The sequence below is a fragment of the Eumetopias jubatus genome, unplaced genomic scaffold (assembly GCF_037043125.1).
Source record: "Eumetopias jubatus isolate StellerSeaLion01/CBP00866 unplaced genomic scaffold, mEumJub1_p1.0 scaffold_11, whole genome shotgun sequence".
Lineage (NCBI taxonomy): Eukaryota > Metazoa > Chordata > Mammalia > Carnivora > Otariidae > Eumetopias > Eumetopias jubatus.
The window spans coordinates 24,708,101-24,729,284 of NW_028274817.1; the positions used below are offsets into that span (position 1 = coordinate 24,708,101).

Sequence of the window (21,184 nt, forward strand, 5' to 3'; positions counted from 1 at the left end):
TTTGCCTGAAATATTATACAAGAATCAACAGAGAATTGCCCCTTTGGAGATTTTAAAAGCATTCTGAGAACACTACAAGTTCATTTGCCAACCTTCAGATTCGTGCCCTGTGCTGTGTGGCGGGAATGGAGAATACGAGAAAGGACACTGTGTCTGCCGAAATGGCTGGAAGGGGCCAGAGTGCGACGTTCCAGAAGAGCAATGCATTGACCCAACATGCTTCGGTCACGGCACCTGCATCATGGGAGTCTGCATCTGTGTGCCAGGCTACAAAGGAGAAATATGCGAAGAAGGTCAGAGCCCCATTTTCATCTCTTGCTTCAGGCTTTTCTCTCTCTGAACTGTCCAAGTGTCATTGTGTGCTTCTAGTAGAGAGGCAAGTCGTCTTTGCAAGCAGTAAATGTTCAATATGTCTTTAGTACAAGGAGCAGAGGGCTGGAGTCAGGGGAGTCCATGTCTCTTCTGACAGTCTCTAATATTAACACAAGACTCTGTCTGTGACACTCTCAGAGTGGTAAGGGAAAATGGTGCTTCCCCCCTCATTTCTAACACTGTTTTATAACTTGGGAATTTCCATGTTGATGATATTAGGTGTTCATTCATATACTTTCGTTATTACACAGTACATTAGGCTACATCTTACTTTAAAGCACATGATAAAAATAATAATATATGCACATTTGGAACCATTTCGTTGAATGTTTTCCTTGGGAGCGATTTGTAATTACCATTATTATCATTGCTTTATATTATTTATTTTTACATACCTCATGCTGAAACTTGACCTCCGTGCCTAAGGAAGCCAACTTACCATTAATGAGTGTCAAGGCAGTGCCTTTATATTACAATTCACCCCAAAGGAAACTTTATGCACACACGCACAAACATCGTTTGAAATGGCAATAGTTTTCTCATTTAAAGAGACACATTGGAAAATAAGTTTACTAGTAATCAGACCTTTTTCATGCCACATTCCTCAAATAAGACTGATTTCAGAAATAATATTAAACCATTACCATGGGAGATGGTCTCATCACAAATGTTGTTCAGGAAAGAGGCTGCTGAAAATGCACTATAATTGCTTTTTAAAGATGGCTCATTAAGACTATTACACAGCATTCTAAAGGGTTTAATCTCATTCTGCTCCAAGAGTTTAGCTTTCCATCTCCCGCTAGCAATAGTAGACTTTTGGTGTGAAGACTGTATCTGTTCCAGTGCATGGCCCTGGGCCTAGAAAGGGCACCAGAGTACTTCTGGAAATTGTTTTTATGGTGATCCAACCACAATCATTATATTTAAGCTGTAAATTCGGAGGTTATGTGGACATATGCATGTTCACCAAAACGTGCTGTGTCTCACATCTACAGTTGGCCATGAAAATGTTTGACCTAATTAATTTAGAGCCTTCTAATTAAAATTTGGGAGCAGCTGAAAAACAGCTTAGCTTACATTTGCCTTCTAGGGATCACTAAGAAAATCTGTAGAATAACCAAGATAGCAAGGAAGAATGCTCATCATTTTTAACAGTGTGAACTTGTCAAATACAGTAGAAAAGAATGTTTAAGTCAGACGTCACAGACTGGAAACTCACAGGCTGAATTGGGCTTATGGATGCATTTTGTTTTGTTCACACAGTGGTGATGGTGGTAATGTTTTTGTTGTTGTTGTTTTTAATGCAGTCTACTTGCCAAAATTTAAAAATAGAAAAGTGTCCTGTAAAAACCTCTCTTTTGGGTCTCTTGAACAACTGGAAAATCTGATAACCCTGGGGCCATGTTCCTACGTGGTGATGATCACCTGGAACCAAGAAGCAGCACTTTTTATAAACTGGATACTTCTCCCAGGTCACTCCCAACACACTGGCTTCTTCTATCCCGTTCATCTCAATCATGTAGGCTGCCTGCTGGCCCATTCAGCCCTATGACTTCGTACCTCTGATTTAAGCGACTTACATACTCATTGAAAGTGGCCTTTTAATAAAATAAACTATACTGAGTTAAATCTTATTTTACTTGTTAAAGTTGTGTTTTAATATAATAAAATAGCCTCCTTTTAAAACATTATTCCGTACTTTTAGACTTTCCCTCTCACTCCAAATAATGAACGAAATCAAACTAGATGTACCTTTTAGTATTTATTTGCTGATTAGCTCAGGTAGTAAGGCATTGTGCTGATGACCTTGAGATTTAGGGTTAATTATAATGGCAATAGCACTAATTATAATAATGCTTAGTTAGGCTTACCCTGTTCCATGACTGTAGGCCACACCCAAGACAAGAGCAGTCTTGCAAATGAAGGTGGGTTTTTATCAGTCTGTCTCCATGGCTGGAAAAGTTGTTCAAAGCATACATCCTCATTATGGGGAGTTATTTTAGTCTCATCTTATTTGTATTGGGAGAGTAGAATTTTGGAAATCAACCTTGTTGTTTCCCATGGAATGGTCACTCAGTTAAAAACACAAAACTATTTTCCCCAAGGCAAACACAGGGATCTACTCCTAAGAGTTTATACCTTTGTTAGAACGTGTCCAAATATTTCCAAATTCACAGAATCAGAGACAAATAGAAGTACATCTGTGATATTCTAAAACATTGAAAACTATGTCACAGCATCCTGATGGAAGGAGAAGGCATAAAAAAAACTTTAATAATTTTTCAAATTAAGTTTACAAATGTTACATTTTCAGTGCTTCCAAGAAATTAGTGAAAGATTATAATAAATTCATAATATTGTATGATTTCACGTAACAGTGGTCAGCTCACTTATACTTAGTAATCTAAGCTTAAAAAAGACATGTACGTTTTAATATTTTATATATTTATAAACATTTTTATATTTGTAGACATATTTTTATATGTAGTATATTTTATATATTTATTTATTTTATATTCTCTGTGTAATTATTATGTATACCTTCTCTAGTCACATCAACTGAAAGCCATTTCTCAGAGCTATGATTCCAATCTCAAAAAAGACAAGGAAGGACTCCCCAAAAATTCTTGGGCTTTTTTGCAAAGCTGAAGAATTCCTATCGAAGGCCCACAGTGGGGCACCCACCCATTTGTGTGGGAGTACTGCACACTGCTCACAGTTTTATACAACAGATGTGTGGTTTCCTTCGTCTTCTAATTTTACAAACTTTATGATACCCTCCCATATTTTTAAGTGTTAATAATCTTCTGGTTTGAATCCAGGCTTTGCATGAGACATTTTATTACCTAATTAAATCAGTATTAAAGACATAGTAGGAAATCAGTGTGCGTATCTCAGTTTCACTATACTAAGGTACACAGGCCACACCTGTTCACTTTTAACCTTTTTCCTCCTTTTTGGTGCCTTCAGAGGACTGCTTAGACCCGATGTGTTCCAGCCATGGCATCTGTGTAAAAGGAGAATGTCACTGTTCTACTGGTTGGGGAGGAGTCAACTGTGAAACCCCACTTCCTATATGTCAAGAGCAGTGCTCAGGACATGGAACTTTTCTTCTGGACACTGGAGTGTGCAGCTGTGATCCCAAGTGGACAGGATCTGACTGCTCAACAGGTACATTGGAGTTACCTCTTTCTCCTGCTTCCTCCACTCCCAAATCCTCACTGGTCTTTGCCTTAAGGGTGGTACTTCTCAAAGTCTGATCTGAATGCCTTCATGGTCATAAGGGGCTTCCAAGTATTTCCTAGGTTAGTATTTGACTGGGTTTTCGTAAGCAACATACTACTGGGCTTGTAATTATATCTTTTGTTGCTGTCAGTCTGGACTTGAACCTCTGCCCTCATTCTGCATTCTCCTGCAGTCATTTCATCCTTTCCCATGTCTCCTAGTGTCGGTTCTCTATAGGTTATTTCAAATCAGTATCCGCCCCCCCCAAACTCAAATAATCCTTCATTTCCAGTCATCTGCTGGGTATTTCCGCTGGGTGTTCCATCACTTAAAAATGGAACTTAGCTCAGGAACTCTATTTATACCTTGCCATATTGCCGCCCAATTACTATTCCCACAACTTGGCTTTCCTTTTCCTATTCCCTACCTTAAAATCAGTGATAGATCTCCACTGTCTAGAGATAAAGTTCAAATATCCTCGCCTGTTATGAAAAGCCCACCAGAAACTATTCCAAAGCCCTGTTTCTAGTCTGTCTTCTACTTCTGCTTCCTGCATAAATCCCTCCTTCTGCAAAAGGACTCATAGGCTCTGCTCACTCCCAGTACATCACACGTTCACACTTTTCTCTATGCCCTTTCCTCAGCATGGAGTGCTGGTACCTTTCCACCTCTGAAAATCCAACCCATCCACCAAGATCAACTACAGTTTTAGCTATTCTATAAAACCCCTCCTGATCACATCAAGAGGATCCTCTGAAATCCTACCATACTCATTGCTAGAGTAAAATCGGCATTGTGATGTAGCCATTTGCATACATGATTTGTTTTTCCACCACCTAAACTAAAAATAATGGGTCATTCTTTATACTTTTTTTCTTATCCTTAGGCCATGTGCTCATTAAATGAGTAGAATTAATAAATAAGAACTCCTACAGAACCTCTGCTTATGAATTTTGTTGAGGATATAAAATGCCATGTGTTAAACAGGAAAGATTAGAAGCTCTGTGAGACTTCTTATACCACTGAATTCATTTATGAACCAAAAAGTCTGCAGTCTTATGCTGTAAAGAAACAAGAAAATCCCTCTGTTAAGAGCATTAATTCAGTTTAATTTTGTTGCCTCACGTAGAAATAATATGGGAGAGAGGATTGCATTTTACAGTTTCAGAAATGTATAAAATGATAAAGACAATGTAATAATAACTAAAATGTGGACCTTAAAAATTATTCATTTATTTACTGAGCAGATGTATGTGTGCCTGCTATGTGCTTGGCATGGTGCTTGGTGCTGGGGATATTGTGGCAAACAAGATGGATGTGGTTCTTGCAGAAGAGAAGCTTATAGTCTAGTGGAAGAGACACATAGAATAAGCTAGAAGATGGTTAGAGATAGAAGGTAGCTGGGTATTGTGGCTCTAACCTGATTACTGATTTATTTGCTAAATGTTATTGAACCCCTTCCAGCCTTTCATGTGTCAGATATAGTACGTCTAGAGCTTCAAGTTTAAAACAAGAATGTTAACATCTGTATCATTACTAAAGCACACACTCACATAATTATTCTGTAATAGGCACTATTCTAAGTGTTGTACATATATTTTTTAATCTTCATAATAACCCTGTGAGGTAAGTCCTATAATTGTGCCCACTTTACAAATGAGGAACCTGAGGGGCACCCAGGTGGCTCAATCATTAAGTGTCTGCCTTCGGCTCAGGTCATGATCCCAGGGTCCTGGGATCGAGCCCCACATCGGGCTCCCAGCTCAGTGGGAAGACTGCTTCTCCCTCTCTCACTCCCCCTGCTTGTGTTCCTGCTCTCGCTGTGTCTCTCTCTCTGTCAAATAAATAAATAAAATCTTAAAAAAAAATGAGGAAGCGAGACACAGAGAGGTTAAATAACATGTCCAAAGTCAACTGTATAATAGGTATCAGAGTCTAAACTTGGACTAAGGTATTCTGGCTTCATATTCCATACATTTAACCATTGCACTGTACTATCCTCTCCCCTAGTAGCCCATCACCTAATTCACCACATAAAAGAGGTCTTATCATTGGACTATGTGCAGGGTCAGGTGCCGCAGGGCACAAAGAGGGAGCCGTGGGGTATTTCCATGAGAAGAGGCCCTATAGTCAGGCAAGGCTTTGAAGAAGTCAGCACTTGAATCAACATTAGAAAAATGTACATGTTTATCATGTGGAAAAGAGGGGCAAGAACATTCCAGGCAGAAGGAGTAACTTAAAGAAATAGAGATGTGAATTCAAATGACACAATTGAGGATTTGCAAGTCTTTGGGTAGAGCTGCAGCCTAGGAGTCCAGAGGAGACATGGGCAGGAGCTGGAACATGGGGAGTTTTATTTGCACAACATGTTAAGGGATTTGCATTTCCCCTTGACACAATAAGAAGCCACTGAGTGGCTTATAATAAGCTGCATGTTGGATAGACCACTCTGACAGCAACTGAGAGGACTGATTGAGATACATGATGTGGGGACATAAGGGACAAGTGCAGTGTGATTATTAGAGTAGCCCAGAAGTGGAGTGCTGGGGAGGGCCTGGGCTAAAACTGCAGCTGTGAGAATAGTGAGGTGGAGACAGACCAGAGAGCAGTTACCATGGCAGATGAGGGACAGAGAGGAGCCAGGGATAAGTATCCTGGGTGGCTAGGTAAAAGGAAGCACCACCAGCTGAGACCAAAAAAGCCCTGGCAGAAAAACAGGTGTGGGCAGAGACAGGACCTGTTGAGGTCAGTTGTGGATGTGCTGAGTTAGAGGTGTCTGCAGAAGACCCGGGTGGGGATGTCCAGTGAGGGATTGATAGTCAAGAATGGAACTAATGGGAGAATCCTGAACTGGACACAAGTATTTGTGATATAGTTCAGACCTTAGGAATGCACATTATTGTTCAAGAAGATGCAGAAAATGTGAATGAAGAAAGACTCTAGAGAACACCAATATGTAATATCTTTACCATAAGAAGGCTCTTAACATTTAGTCAAAAACTTGCCTCTTTATATATGACTTAAACATTTATTGATTAAATAGTGATTCTGTATCATACCTTTTCTCCCTAAGGCCACTCACATCCATATGTGTCCTTCCTGATGCCTCAGAATTGGACAAAACCTTTGGCAATATACCAGTCACCAGTTGTGCAAATTCAAATATTTGTATTGCCAACAAATCAACATGAAATTCACTGTGCTGAGAGTTTCTCTTTCCCCAGTTCACCCCTTCCACCTAATACACAAAGACATGCACCAATCCTGTCAGCAGAAATCACTCAGAAGGAGAAGAAAGGGCTGATTATTAACATGCCTCTACGCTTGCCCCTCCCCCCTTCCAGATGAACTACCCTAAACCCTACCCCGCTCCTCCCTCACCTTAAATCACCCTTACCCACCCAAACAAATCAAATGATCAGGAAAAGTGGTAGTCCATATAAGATTAGGTGTGGAAGAAAGTGTAGAGATACCTGCTTCAGTGTTTCATAGATGTGGTGGTTTCTAGTCCCTCTGCCTCAGCATCCCTAGAGATTCTAATGCTTGGAGGCACAGAGACATTAAATGGTTTGCCCATAGGTGAAAGCCGAACAATGGTCTAACTTCCTCACTTAATTGTTCATTTGCCAAACATTTATTGGGCCCCTATTATTTCCCTGTCAGCATGTGAGGTGATGAAACATATCCATAGCTGGGGAGACAATTGTGAACAAAGATTTAAAATGTCTCTCACTAAGTGCTCTAAAAGAGAGAGAAATGCAATGCGCAAGGTGTATTTTGCATTACCTGAAGGTCTAAGAAGTGCTTACAAAAGACTTCACAGATCATGAAGGGGCCTGTATACCACACGTAGGAGTTTGGACTTGAGCCTGAGGACAATGGGAAAGCCATTGAAGGGGTTTAAAGAGGTTAATTTGATGACCATGTTTGTATTTTGTTTTATTTTTTTAAAGATTTTATTTATTTATTCGAGAGGGAGAGCGAGAAAGAGAGCATGAGTGGGGGGAGAGGCAGAGGGAGAGGGAGAAGCAGACTCCCCTCTGAGCAGGGAGCTTGATGTGGGGCTCCGTCCCAGGACCCCGAGATCATGACCTGAGCTGAAGGCAGACGCTTAACCGACTGAGTCACCCAGGCGCCCCGACCATGTTTGTATTTTCAAACAATAACTCTGAAGGTAGTTCGGAGAATATATTAAAAAGTGATGAAAACTTGATATAAGGGAATTTAAGCACAGATAGAGGCGAAAGGATGGATATGAGAGAAGCTAGGAAACAGGACTTGGTTACTGGAAACATGTAAGGGGAGGCAGGAATTTTCACTAACTCTGTGATGTCTACAGTGGGAGACTGGATGAATGGTTACACTGCTAACAGAGAAGTGAATTATCTATGAAACAAATTTTCATCGGGCACCTACTATGTGCCATGTGCTGGGATCTTGGGATCCATCAGTGAGGAGAACAAAGATTCCTGCGCTACTGGGGCTTGCCATCTGGCAGGGTGAGACAAGCAGTAAACGATGAACAGTGGAGGCGCCCTGCTGGCTCAGTCAGAAGAACATGTGACTCTTGATCTCAGGGTTGTGAGTTCGAGCCCCACGTGGGATGGAGAGATTACTTAAATAAACAAGACTAGAAAAAAAACCAACAATGAACGTGGTTCAAGTTTTTGAAACATGAGGAACCTGAGGGCCAGAGAGGTTAAATAACTCATCTAAGACCCAACAGCCTAGCTGGTTGCAAATCTGCAAATAGAAACCAGTTCTGCTGATTTCATTCCATGTCTGGCATTCTTTTCAGCCCTCCATCCTCACCCCTGCCAAAGGAAGAAGGAAGAGTTAGATAAGAGCTGGGACTCCAGGGAATAGATGAGCTTACAGAAAAGGGAAAGTTCAAGGAGATGAAGGGCATCAAATATCAAGTGCACAAATGATACATTTTTGTCCAGAGATCCTGGATGAAAGCCACATTCATCCATTCTGGACCCAATAGAAAAAGAACACTTAGAAGCATCTCTTGCTCAAAGAAGCAAAAGGGTGGATAGGTATGACCTAAAACTCAGCAGCCTCTCACGCAAAAGCCTTCCTAATAAAACTACCAAATTGAAAAATAGGGGAAGGAAATGCCTTCCGAATCTCTAGTGTCACAGTAGGAATAGTCCTTCTGTGATTTTTAAGCTCCATAAAGGTTGTTCCCACAGAGCATATTTAACCATCAAGATGATCTCACTGTGCAGACTTTTAATTGAGTGTGCTCAGTACAGGAAGCAATTTAACATCTGATTCTTATAATGGATCATGTCATTTCAAAGGTGGATATGCTCTTTGCCATTGATCATTTTCTTCCTCTAAGCACATGAAGCTTAGCTGTTAGCATGTTAACTGGGCTGCTCTGATACCAAGAGGACTGCAGTGAACGCTTTACTAATGATTTTCAGTCTGTTTTGCAGGTACATTGAGTGTTGTTAGCAGCACTGAACTGATACTTGATACTTGATACAGGTTTCTCTCACCTGAGGGTCTCATGGTACTTCACAAAGGTTAACTCATTAGTCTTTTAAAAAACCTCAAGAGGAATACATTCGAAGCTTGTTGTAACATGGTTGAGATTTGGGTATACCCCAGGTCAAATCACGCTCCCTTAAAATGGAACTCCTTGCCATGAAATCTCAGTAATACATTTAACCTATGCTAAAGATATTGGCCCTAACCTCTACTACTGTCATTTTAAAATGCACCTACTATATTTCTTTCACAAAATCTGGCTTCTCCTGGTCACATAGTCTTTGAGGGGGAACATAAAAGCAGAGTTCAGAGCTTTGTAATCCTCTCTCCCTGATGAAACTTCCTCTGAACCACCCCATATATTGTTACTCATAGATAAGTGGCTGCAAAATTCATAGAAGGTAAGCATTCACGTAGAGAGGACAACTCTTGCTCTTCTCTACTGTGATCCTCTCTCATTATACTGTATCTTAGAAGTAGATTAATCAGCTAAAGAGAGATGGAACATTCAGCCCTGAGGTATTTCTGAACATTCTATTTGCTATACGGCAGAAACCATATGAGGTACTATCATTGTGTACCCCATCCGAGGGGTACACATCTTCAGGAACTGAAGGTCCCATAAGGCTTTGTTGTAAGGATATTTGTTTTCAGGCTAGCCTATGACATGTGGCCATCTTGTCCATCAGAGAGATGACAGTATATGTGTGTGTGTGTGTGTGTATTCACAGCTCAATGACCTTGAATGACTCGCTTAACTTCTTGGAGTCTCAGCTGCCTCATTTGTGAAATGGTAGGTTAGCCAAATGGCTCTTGAGGCCCCTTCTAACATTGAGATCTATGATTCTTGATCCTGTATATTGAGCTTTTGACACTGATTATGAATGGTTCATGGATACAGTCCATAAACTCTTAACTCCATATTGTTTATGGTGAGAAAATATTAATTAAATAGTTTTGTTTTCATTATAAAGACATCCATGCTTTGATATATAGACCATGTTGTTTGAGAATTTACCTCTATTTATAGAGGTACACATACACACACACATATGTGTGTATATATATATATATCTTCATTATAACAATGTCTCATTATGTTTTTAAGTGTTCCCTAATGGATGGTGATATGCATCTACTAATAAAACAGATAATTAGAGGAGGAAGTTGTAAGAGGCTCATATAATTATTTTTGCCAGGGAAACTTTCCTTGATTATACAAGTACCATATGCTTTAAAATCATTATTAGTTTTCCCCTTTATTGAAAGTGTCAATAATCAAAAGATTTTCATCTGACTCTACATGTCTACCACATACAATGTATCACTTTCTTGCAATTTCCAGGTATTGATCAGATCATTTGAAATGATTAGTGTGTACACTGTATTTTTCCTACAGACATTACAGGAACAGCAGGGTCATAAATGCCATTTGATAAAGAAGCTTTGTTCAAAATGTAATGCACATGCTATGGGCACAACTAGGTAGCCATTCATCGTGCCAGTGAAGAGAAAAATCTACTCATATATAAAACAGCTAGACTTTAGCATCTTCAGTAGAAAAGAGATAATTAATGTAACCAGATAGGAGCCTAGCATTACAGGTGCTTTTCCCTATTCGGTTTTGGACACACACCTGAATTTCTTAGGAACAATAGCTAAGCTCTCAGAAGAAATGTTTCTGTTAGTTAGCAAACAACGTTAGTATATCATAATGCTACAAATTCCCTGTACTTAAAGAAAAGCTCAAATGTAGACAGCTAGCCACTGAAACATGATTGGAGGTTTTATAGTGCTTTTTAGCCTACAAGGACAAAAAGCTTGTGACTAATCCCTATATAGGCTTCATTAACTTGCTATTCAAAGGATGACAATCTCTGATCAAATTTATTTTAAAGTAAATCTTTTTCTATTCCGTAAAAGAATAAAGAATAAACCTTCAGGTGGCTCTGATTTGATTGATTTAATCAAAAAAGAACCCTGCTTGATACAGTGGATACACCATTAACACTACAGTGAGGTCAAAACATTGACTTTAGATTATTGAATCAGTAAGTGAAGTTCATTGGTGGCACTAGAAATACAACCCAAAACCATCCTTAGGAGAATTACAAGTCAAATTAAGTGTGTAAGACTAAATCCACAGGTATATCTTTGGGAGGTAGGTAGGAAGTGGAAAAAATCACACTATTTTCATGATTTCCTAGCAACACGTCCCACTCTGAGATGGTTTTTCACCCCCTAAGCTTTTTTTTTGTCTCAAGTGAAAATAAAATGGAACCCCAAAATATTCTCCTATTCAAAATCCCTTATCTTTATAAAAGAGAATTCGTTTAATGACCATTAGATTGTATATGTATAGTCAGGTGATTCAAAGCACATCAAATATCAAATGTTTTCAAAATACGTCCTTTTACATTTTGTTCTGAGACAATGAAAACCACACCTGTAATGCCAGCATTAGCAGGCAGCCATGCAAAATCCCGTGGAACTTTTGACAATTTGACAAGTTTGAACGGAGAGGTAAATTTGCAACTGCCTCTCTGTAAATCCGAGCTAACTAGCGACTGTTCTAGGACATTAAAGCTTTAAAACTGTTTTTCAAACCGGAGACATATATTTAAATAAGGTGGCAATTGCGAGGCAAGAAAATGTAAGTAAGCATGAGTGTGAGGAGGTGTGCTTATTTACATGGTTAAAGTACAGTTCCTGATAGGAATTCATGTGTACACATCAATAGCAGCATCTCAAGAAAACAGGGAAATTTTGTGTTTCACTTGAAATGCATTCCTCTCATTCACTCAAACTCTTATTCTGAATCCTGGGTTCATTTGCTATTTGGCATTTTTCTCGGTTGTTATTTACCTACATGAAGTGAACACAGACCCAGCAAAGGGTCTATTTAAAAGGTGTATTTGGCCCTAGAGGTGAGATCCTATAGGGAGCTGGGTGCCCACCTGCACAGAGTGATCTGCTGCCTGGCAGTCCTCTGCCAGGGCCAAAGGAGGTGGAAAGGTGTTATAGTGGAGACGGCTGTGAGAGATTAAGGGAAGCCAGAATGCAGTTGTGCAAAACTGGTGGCCAGGACATGAAGAACGGATCAAAATACATCCCAATTCCATATGTCAAAATCAGATGATTGGAGATTCTGAAGAGCGTCCCATATATCTTCCCCCACCAATAAATGGACTGATACCTTCATTCCTAAAACACAAATATCCTACACTTATTTGATGGTTTTAATTTTTTCTCCAAATGCTTATATACTCATTTTCTTCATTTCAACATTATGGACATAATATGGGGTCATTATTCGATGTTGGATTGCACATTGATCTGTGATGATACAAAATGACTTCAAAATACCTGAAGGACTATTCCAGATCTTCTGAGTCATTGGTGAGAAGGAGAAGAGGGATGGGAAGGACAGAGATTAGTCCTTCATGAAAGAGTAAGGACAATACATTTTCACATTAGGTGGGGTGCATAGAAATTCTGAATGGGGTCTTGCATCTGCTATAAAAAATTTGACCAAATTCCCAGTAACCTAGCAAAAGGGTTTCTGGTACTCTCATACTGTCCAGGTGTAAGTAGAGTAAGAAATAGTGTCATTTTATAGTTGAAGGAACTAATTTGCTTTGAGACACAGGACAACTTACTTTATTTTGTATGCTTCAGAGTTGAGGCTGACAATAGAATTCACAGCCCAATGCTTTGTCCTAAAGATCACTGTGGATTATTTTTTTTTTTAAATCTTGCTCGTGATTTGCTGAGTTTCTTGAATGTAAAGACCTTGTCTTTCATTAATCATAGAAAGTGTTTTAGTCATTATTTCTGTAAATCTTGTTTCCCACATTCTCTATTACCTCCTTTTGGAAGTTCCATTAGACCACCCCACTCTGGCTTCTATGTCATTTACTTCTTTTTCCTATTTTCCATGTCTTTGTTTCTTTGTTATATAGATAATTTCTTCAAATTTGTCTTCTAGCTCACTAAATATCTCTTCAGCTCTGTTTATTATGATGTCTACCCCTTCCACTGAATTTTTAATTTCAGTGATTACTTTTTATTTCTAAAATTTTAACTTGGTTTTTTTTTCAAATATTCCTCATTGATTTTTGATAATTTCTTACTCTTTAATCCTGTTTCTGGTTATTCCCTTTTCTTTCAACATATGAAACAAGAGTTATTTTATATGCTGAGAAGTGTACCATGTCAAGTTTTGTGGGTCTGGGTCTATGGTTTGTTGTTTCTATCAATTCTTGCGTATGATGGCTTGCTTTCTTGTTTCTGTTATGTTTTATTGTGTGTTCAAATATGTTGAAATTCTAAGTCCCGTGCAAAACAAGTATTCCTCTGGGGAGGATTTACGTTTGTTTCTGTCAGGAACCCATCTCCTACAGATCAAGGTAATTTATTTTTTAAGATTTTATTTACTTATTTGACAGCAAGAGCAGGAACAGAAGCAGGGGAGTGGGAGAGGGAGAAGCAGGCTTCCCGCCAAGCAGGGAGCCCGATGTGGGACTCCATCCCAGGACCCTGGGATCATGACCTGAGCCGAAGGCAGATGCTTAACGACTGAGCCACCCAGGCGCCCCAGATCAGGGTAATTTAAATTAAAAATCTCAGGTCACAGTTTTTTTGACCATACAGATAGTATAAATTCAGGCCCACGCCCTCATGAAACTTTTGACTAGTGGCCATGAAATCTAGGAGGAAGCTTGTTACTTAATATCTTCAGACCTAAGCCTGAGACAGATCATTTTCTTCTAGTGTGTCTTTGCAAGCACATTGTCTTCTAGATGGGTTTCAAATATGGGTTTCAAACCAGCATCAGTCCAAAGTTTAGCTAATAATCTGTTCCCCACTCTGGACCCTCACCAAAACTCAACATACAGCAGATGCCTCTGGTGTCCTGGCAGAGCTGACTTTCAGTGTAATCTTAGGCAAATCAGCCACTCTGGGTCTCAATTTACACATCTGCAAAATGTGTTTTTCAGCTAAGTGCACATTTTATTCTATTTTTTAGTAATTTCCATTTTTTTACTTTAAATGGAGAAAAAAAATTTTAAGTTCCAGTTAAATCAAGAATTCTTTCTGCTGAAGTATGGGTAAACACATTAGAGTCCAACAAACTTAAAAGAGTTCATTCCATGCTAACGAAATGGTTCAGTTAATGTATATTAGAAGAACATTCTGAGAAGTATTGTTCAAAAGATATTTCTGAAAACATAGCAGTCAAATCAACAGCAAAGTCAAGAATAAACAGTTTCAACAATCAAAGAGTTTCCCACACTTCTCTGCTAGGTCCATTTATTTTAAAATTTTATTCTGCATGTCAAGCATCGAGCATTTAAAGTACTCTAAATACACTGCCTACTTTCTTTTCCAACACACTCCTCTTTGTTCATTTATTTGTTGACAGACTTACTGGCATAATCATGGAATGTTTTTGCTAGATCAGATCTTAGAGAATACTTAGTCCTGCCCCCTCCTTTTATAGAAAAGAAAACTGAGGCCCAGAAAGTTCAAATGAGTTGTGCTGGGTCATGCAGCTAAATTAGGCCCATGGTTAATATGAGAGACAAGTCTTGGGATTTCCGGTTTAGACCTTTTGTTCAATTTACCATTCAGAGAAGCCTGTTCAAATCCAGATATCACCTTTCCATTGTCAGCACTTGCACTGAATATCTAGAAAATTGGCAATGTGCATATATAGGGCAGCATCCCAGCATCTCTTCTTGACTGTCAGAAAATTATGAAAATTGTCAGAGTTTCAGGACAGAAAAAATTCAGACAGAAATGAACTCAAATCCCAGCTCAGCTTCTAAGTTACTGTGAGACCTCAAGTAAGTTACTTGGTTTTTCTGAGCTTCTCCTGTAAAATGGGGAAATAATTCTTATTCTGTAGGGTAGTTATAAGGGTTAAATGAGATAATATATGTGAAACACCTAATGTAGTGCTTCTCCCATCATAGACATTAAATTATAATAATAAATGGTAGCTATTATTGTCATTATATTTCAATTCTCATTGTAAAGACACATTTCAAAGACAAATCTTTTGTAAGTAGAAGATAAATCAGTAGCTGTCTCAAGGAAATTCATTTTCAGATACTGTAAAGCTGAATTAGTATAAAAGAGTATGGAAATTCTCTCTACTCCAAAATCATTGCATGCTTTTGTTCCTACCTAAATGGTGGTGTTTCCTCTGTTTGTAGGATAGATGTTTTACTGAAAAGTTGGCTAAAAAATAGTTGTTCTGTCTTTTCACTCCCTTTACTTTAAGTTCTGCTATTCATTATAAAATCACAGTCAAGGAAAATTTATATTCCTGGTATGTCAGATAAGATTAGAGTTCAGCAACAGGAAATACCTCCTTCAAAAAAAAGAGTGGCTTAAACAAGATATAAGTGTGATTTTCTCTCACACAAAAGAAATCTAGAGGTAAGCACCCCAAAGCTTGTGTGATGACTCCAGAAAGAAAGCTTCTTTTCACTCCCACCTCTACTATCCCCAGGATGGACCCTTATTCTCATAGTATGCAATGGCAGCCAGTTTTCCAGCTACCACATCTTTGTTCCAGGTACTAGAACCCAGACTAGGGAGTGGGGAGAGGCCTTGTCCTCTCTCTCTTTTTTTTAAAGATTTTATTTATTTATTTATTTATTTGACACAGAGAGTACAAGCAGGGGGAGGGGCAGAGGGAGAGGGACAAGCAGACTCCCCACTGAGCGTGGGGCTCCACATGGGGCTCGATCCCAGGATCTTCATGGCCTGAGCTGAAGTCAGATGCTTACCTGAGCCACCCAGGCACCTCTGTCCCCTCTCTTTAAAGGAGACTTCATTGAAGCAACTGCTGGAAACATTCATTTATATCTCATTAACCAGTAACTAAGCCAAATGACCACACCTGGATGCAAAGGAAGCTGAGGACTGTGATTTTATTTAAGAAAGCTATGTGCACAAGTAAATAACATCAAATTTCACTGTAGCTTTCTAGCTCCTGACCAGCACAACAGAGCAACATGAGCAGTTCTGTGATTCACTGAGTCCCCAACAGAAAGACAAAGCCATGGCTCAACAGAAATAAAACTTTTCTTTGTATTAAGAGCAGTGAAATACTTCACCTATGGATTTTCTTCAAGATTTGTTATGGAAAATGAATTAAAGTATCTCCTCATTAGTTTTTATATTTACTTCATGTTGAGGGTGCCTGGGTGGCTTAGTCGGTTAAGCATCTGCCTTCAGCTCAGGTCATGATCCCAGGTCCTGAGATTAAGTCCCACATCAGGCTCCCTGCCTAACGGGGAGTCTGCTTCTCCCTCTACACCCAACCCCCCGCTCATGATCTCTCTCTCTCTCTCTCTCACTCTCAAAGAAATAAATAATAAATAAAATCTTTATATTTACTTCATGTTGAAATGATAATACTTTGGTTATATTGGGTTAAATAAATATAAAAATTATTATTATTTATTTAAAAGAATTTCACCTGTATTTTTAAACATTTTAGTGTAGCCACTAGAAAATTTAAAATTTTTCATGTGACTTGCATTGGAGGCTCACATTCTATTTCTATTGGACAGCACTACTCTAGCATATGGCAGTATTAAGTTTAGCCTACAAAATATAACCAAATGTATCTTCCAAATTAAACTGATCCTATTCTGATACCAAGGTACCTGAACAAATAAATTTATAGTATAAGATTGTTGGCAAAGTTAGTTATGTAGAGGTTTACCAAAAATGATGATTTTGGTTTTAGTATAATTGACGAAGAATCCTTCTTGGCAATAGTAAGACAACAATGGTAACCATTACTAAACCCACCTCTAATGTATGACAATAAAACTATAATAAGGAAGCATAAAAGAATGCTTATATCTATATTTCCTAAGACAGGAGAAGCAATGATTCATTAATAGAGTTCTATGAAATATGATAAAGAATACAAATGTGGGACAATAGTAGAATAATTAAATGCCTAATGATAACCTACTTCTTGTGTAGAACATGAGCCCGTGAAACCCAGGCTTTCAATCTCTCAAGAAGGAAACCAACATATTTTCCAGATAAAATATCTAATAAAGTAGTAGGTTTATAACTTGGATGGAGTAAAGAGGTTTTATGTAATCAAATGAATTAGAACACTCTGGGCCCAGTCAGAAAACCTATAGAGATAATAAACAAACTGGCAGAGATTATAGAGTTTGTTATTCAGAGTGATTCTTGGATGGTTCTTAGGCCATGAAATCTTCCTCAGATGTTTTATTTAGTTTGATTGTTTACAAAATCATGTGTGCTATATTAAGGAGAATTACTAGGATGGAGTTAGGTTCCTCAGGGTCACCAGGTTATCAGGCACCAAGGCATCTGAGCTGCCATGACCTTGTCGTCCATATTCGTACCTTGCATAACTGCCACAGAGCCTGGTCTCTTTATGGGGTGGAACAACCGAACTCAGATCTTTCCATAAGGTCATATTAAATCTGAGTTTTTACTTAGCAATAAGCTTTTCATAAACAGAACTTGACTTTGATAAAAATCTAAATCACTTCTTTTTATTTATGAAGGTCACCACATTAACTTGGCCAGAGTTATTTGTTTTTCTTTAACATTCTTGTCAAACCAGATACCAGGACAGTAGAGACAGAATATCCATTTTAATTATCATCAATCCATTCATAATAGGAGCTGACCTTCACTTGAGGCACATGAGGGAAGGGTTGAAATGGTCCTTGGGAATCAGTGGACTGATAAATTGCAAAAGCCTCTCTCAGTCCACCTCAGCCCTCTCGGCCTCCTTACATTGTTAGTCCACAACCTAATGCAAACAAACTCCTGAACAGCCATACCAAGGGTTAAAATAGTGAAGAAATTATTAATTTCTTACTTTTTCACGATATCCATCTTAAGCATCACAGTGAGAAAAGAGAAGCTAATCCTAGTCATGAATCCTATACAGCAAATAAAAATCTGTAACATTGGCCTCCAGGCTAGATACAAAGTTTCTTGTAGATTTATCCCACATCTTACCCTTCAATACCAGCAGGTTTGGTGCATAAATACATTTTTTATGTGTGAGGAAATTTCCTTTTGGGTTAATACATCTCTCTCTCAAAATATATCTCTCTCTAGAAGATTAGTTCATGGCGAAGCAAACCACATAGTCCCTGAAGACTTCTGGTAGAAAGCAATAGGTTCCACCACCATCCTAGAATTCAGCTCCTGAGATATGATTTAACTCTACCATAAGGAGCAGAGAAGGGATAAAAGTTTAAAGATGATTTTAAAAGGATCATATATCTAGGCAAACTGTGTGCACCTTGACAGGAGATATACAAGGGTAAAGGCAAATTGTTTCCAGATTGCCAAAGAACTGAATCAAAGAGAAGATAGTCCAGTTACATAAGTCAGATAGTCAATAACAGTTCACCCTACCTCTGCCAAGTTTCACAGTTAATTGTTTCTTAGCTAAGTGGAGAGGAAAAGAGGCAAAACTCTCAGATATGGGAAGATATCTGTGTTAAAAACAGGTCTCATGAAATGCTAAAACCAACCCAAAAAGGCGATGCAACAACAGGGTCTCTACCTATGGAATTCCAGCCCGGGATGTTCCAGGAAAATTTTAGTCATCAAAGAAACCATTGGTGACATTAAGGAATCTATTTTATACAAATAAATACACCTGATGTAATTAAATAGTAAATCATCTGCTGAAGTATCTACCACCATTGGACTAGCTCACCCTAATCTAGCAGACAAAACCTCTGGCTGCAATTTGCAAACCCCTATTTCTAAGAATGTATTAGGCATACCTTTTCTGGCCCAGATAACCTGTACCATGGTGGAGCTAACTGATGACTATAATGATGAGTATGGTAAAAATGATGATGTTACATTTATTGAGCTCTTACTATATACCTGCTTTACACATATTATCCATTTAATCTTCATGACAAGTCAGTACTTCCAAAATATTTTCTATATAGCTGTTTTCTGCAAGATGTTATAGACCAAAAAAAAAAAGTCTGTGGTGAAAAAATAAAAGGAGAAATACTACATGTGTTAAAAGCTCCCTCTTGGAAATTCACAAAGTACATTCTCATATTACAGATTCTAAAAAAATCCTTGCATAAGGAAAGCTGTCTACCAGAGCTTCCCCCAAAATTTTTATCAGGAAACTCAGGTTTTGCTTAACATTTCTTCATATCCTATGGAGCTAACAGTGTTCTTTGGAACATACTTTGGGAAAAGTTGCTATAAAATGGTATTGCCATTTTATAGATAAGGAAATGCAAACTTAGAGAAATTCAGCAGATCCATCTATTCCCAAAACCCATACTCACCATGAACTATAATAACTCAGATAATCACTATCATGGTATTCTCTGTTATGTTCAAGGTGGTTTATGTATATTGTCTCTCACCCTTGTAACAATCTTGCAGTAAAAGCACTGTGATCCCCATTTTATAAATTAGATCCAATGACTTACCCAAACCCTGCCAAACAAAGAAGCTTATCCAGGATTGTTAGCAGGGATGTAGAGTTGGCTGGTTCTGGTCATGTGGTCTTAAGCAAATTACCTAACTTCTTGAAGCTTCAATGTCCACATCTGTAAAATGGGTAGAATACCTCTGGCACAAAACAATTATTCAGTAAACTGTATTACACAGTCAGTAATAAGTTTAATCAAGCCAATAGACTGTAAAATAAATACATAGTGAGGCTTAACATGAGAAGTATAGTTCATGAATTTATTCATTGCCTCTAAGGTAGATAAGAAATTGATATCAGTCAAGTTTTTAGGCATCATTAGAGAGGGCAATTGAGGGCTAGAAAGTAGCAGGCAGCCAAGTAAACCCCGTGCCCTGTGAGGGAAGATAGAAATTCTGTAAAAGTCATACTTTCAGATTCAATCAAAAAGGTTCAGCACAGTGTAGAGAAAAGAGTAGTTTGGAGTCAGACAGATCTGAATGTGATGCCACCTTCCCCCTAATTGGCCACATGACCTTAAGCAGCTCATTTAAGCTCTCTGAGCCACAATAGCCACCTGAAAAGATGGAATTAGCACTGCCTTGCAAGGTTGCAGTGAAGATTAAATGAGATAATGTACAGAAAGATTCTAGCACTGAACCTGGCATTCATTACATGGTAGCTTTGGCCCCTAGGGCTTTGACTTCTCCCTTCTAGAGCAGCATGCTTTAACCCACAAAAGGGAAATGTCTCAATGAATGGGCATTGGCCTGGTCCCAGAAATGAATGTGCCTGGTGCCCTCTAAAACTTTAAGGGTGGTCTGGGGTGGAAACTGATGTTAATTACAGTCTTTTAAACTATTAATCCCAAAGTGTCTTTAATCGCCACAAGAGTGACATGTGTCACTGTGAAAGAGGAATCCTGAGAGAATAAAGTAATCAAAAAAATTTAAAAAGCAATGGGGAAGAAAGATTTCCCAACTTTGGCAGCTGATTTACATCTATTAAGCTGATATAACCAGGTGCAAAAAAATCCTTGGGCAAAATTTGAATATCGCTATTTTTCCCCCTGAAAATTTCAAGCAAGATATAAATTGTGTGCATGTTTATGCAAATATCTTATAGATGTGTTATAGATACAGTTGGGGAGGGCATTTCCCCCATTCTATGCAGAAGCTAGTGAAATAATTCTGGAGTATGCTCTAATGACTGCCTAAATAAAAGTGCATGTAGCATTTAATCTCCAAGCATGCACTTAAACCAGAAAGTCACACACTTGCACAGTCAAACACAATATCACATGCAAGTTACACAAATGTACAAACATGCATACACCTACACAGTCATGCACACGTGTACACTCATGCACATAAACAATCCTTACAGGTACACACACATATACTCAGATTCTTGCACACTCACAGTCTCCCATACACAAAGCATGCACTCAACCACATGCTTGCTGACTCATGCACACCTATGCACACTTGCACACGTTCACATACTCACATGTTGCTGTTCTTACACACATACACACCAAAAGTTTGTATCCATTTAGAAAGTATAGCGTCATTAGTTTGAATAAGAAGAAAATTATTCCATAAT

The 21,184-nt window shown here is 38.5% G+C and overlaps 1 protein-coding gene across 4 annotated transcripts in view; it reads left to right on the forward strand.

The window, feature by feature from the left end:
- The window catches only part of TENM1 (teneurin transmembrane protein 1), a 541,361-nt gene that overhangs the window by 295,699 nt on the left and 224,478 nt on the right, over positions 1 to 21,184 (forward strand). For all 4 annotated transcript variants that reach the window (XM_028122679.1, XM_028122680.1, XM_028122681.1 and 1 more), the window contains 2 exons: positions 99 to 293; positions 3,343 to 3,543. In XM_028122679.1, the coding sequence (XP_027978480.1) occupies positions 99 to 293; positions 3,343 to 3,543 (396 nt within the window). The remainder of the gene's footprint in view (positions 1 to 98; positions 294 to 3,342; positions 3,544 to 21,184) is intronic.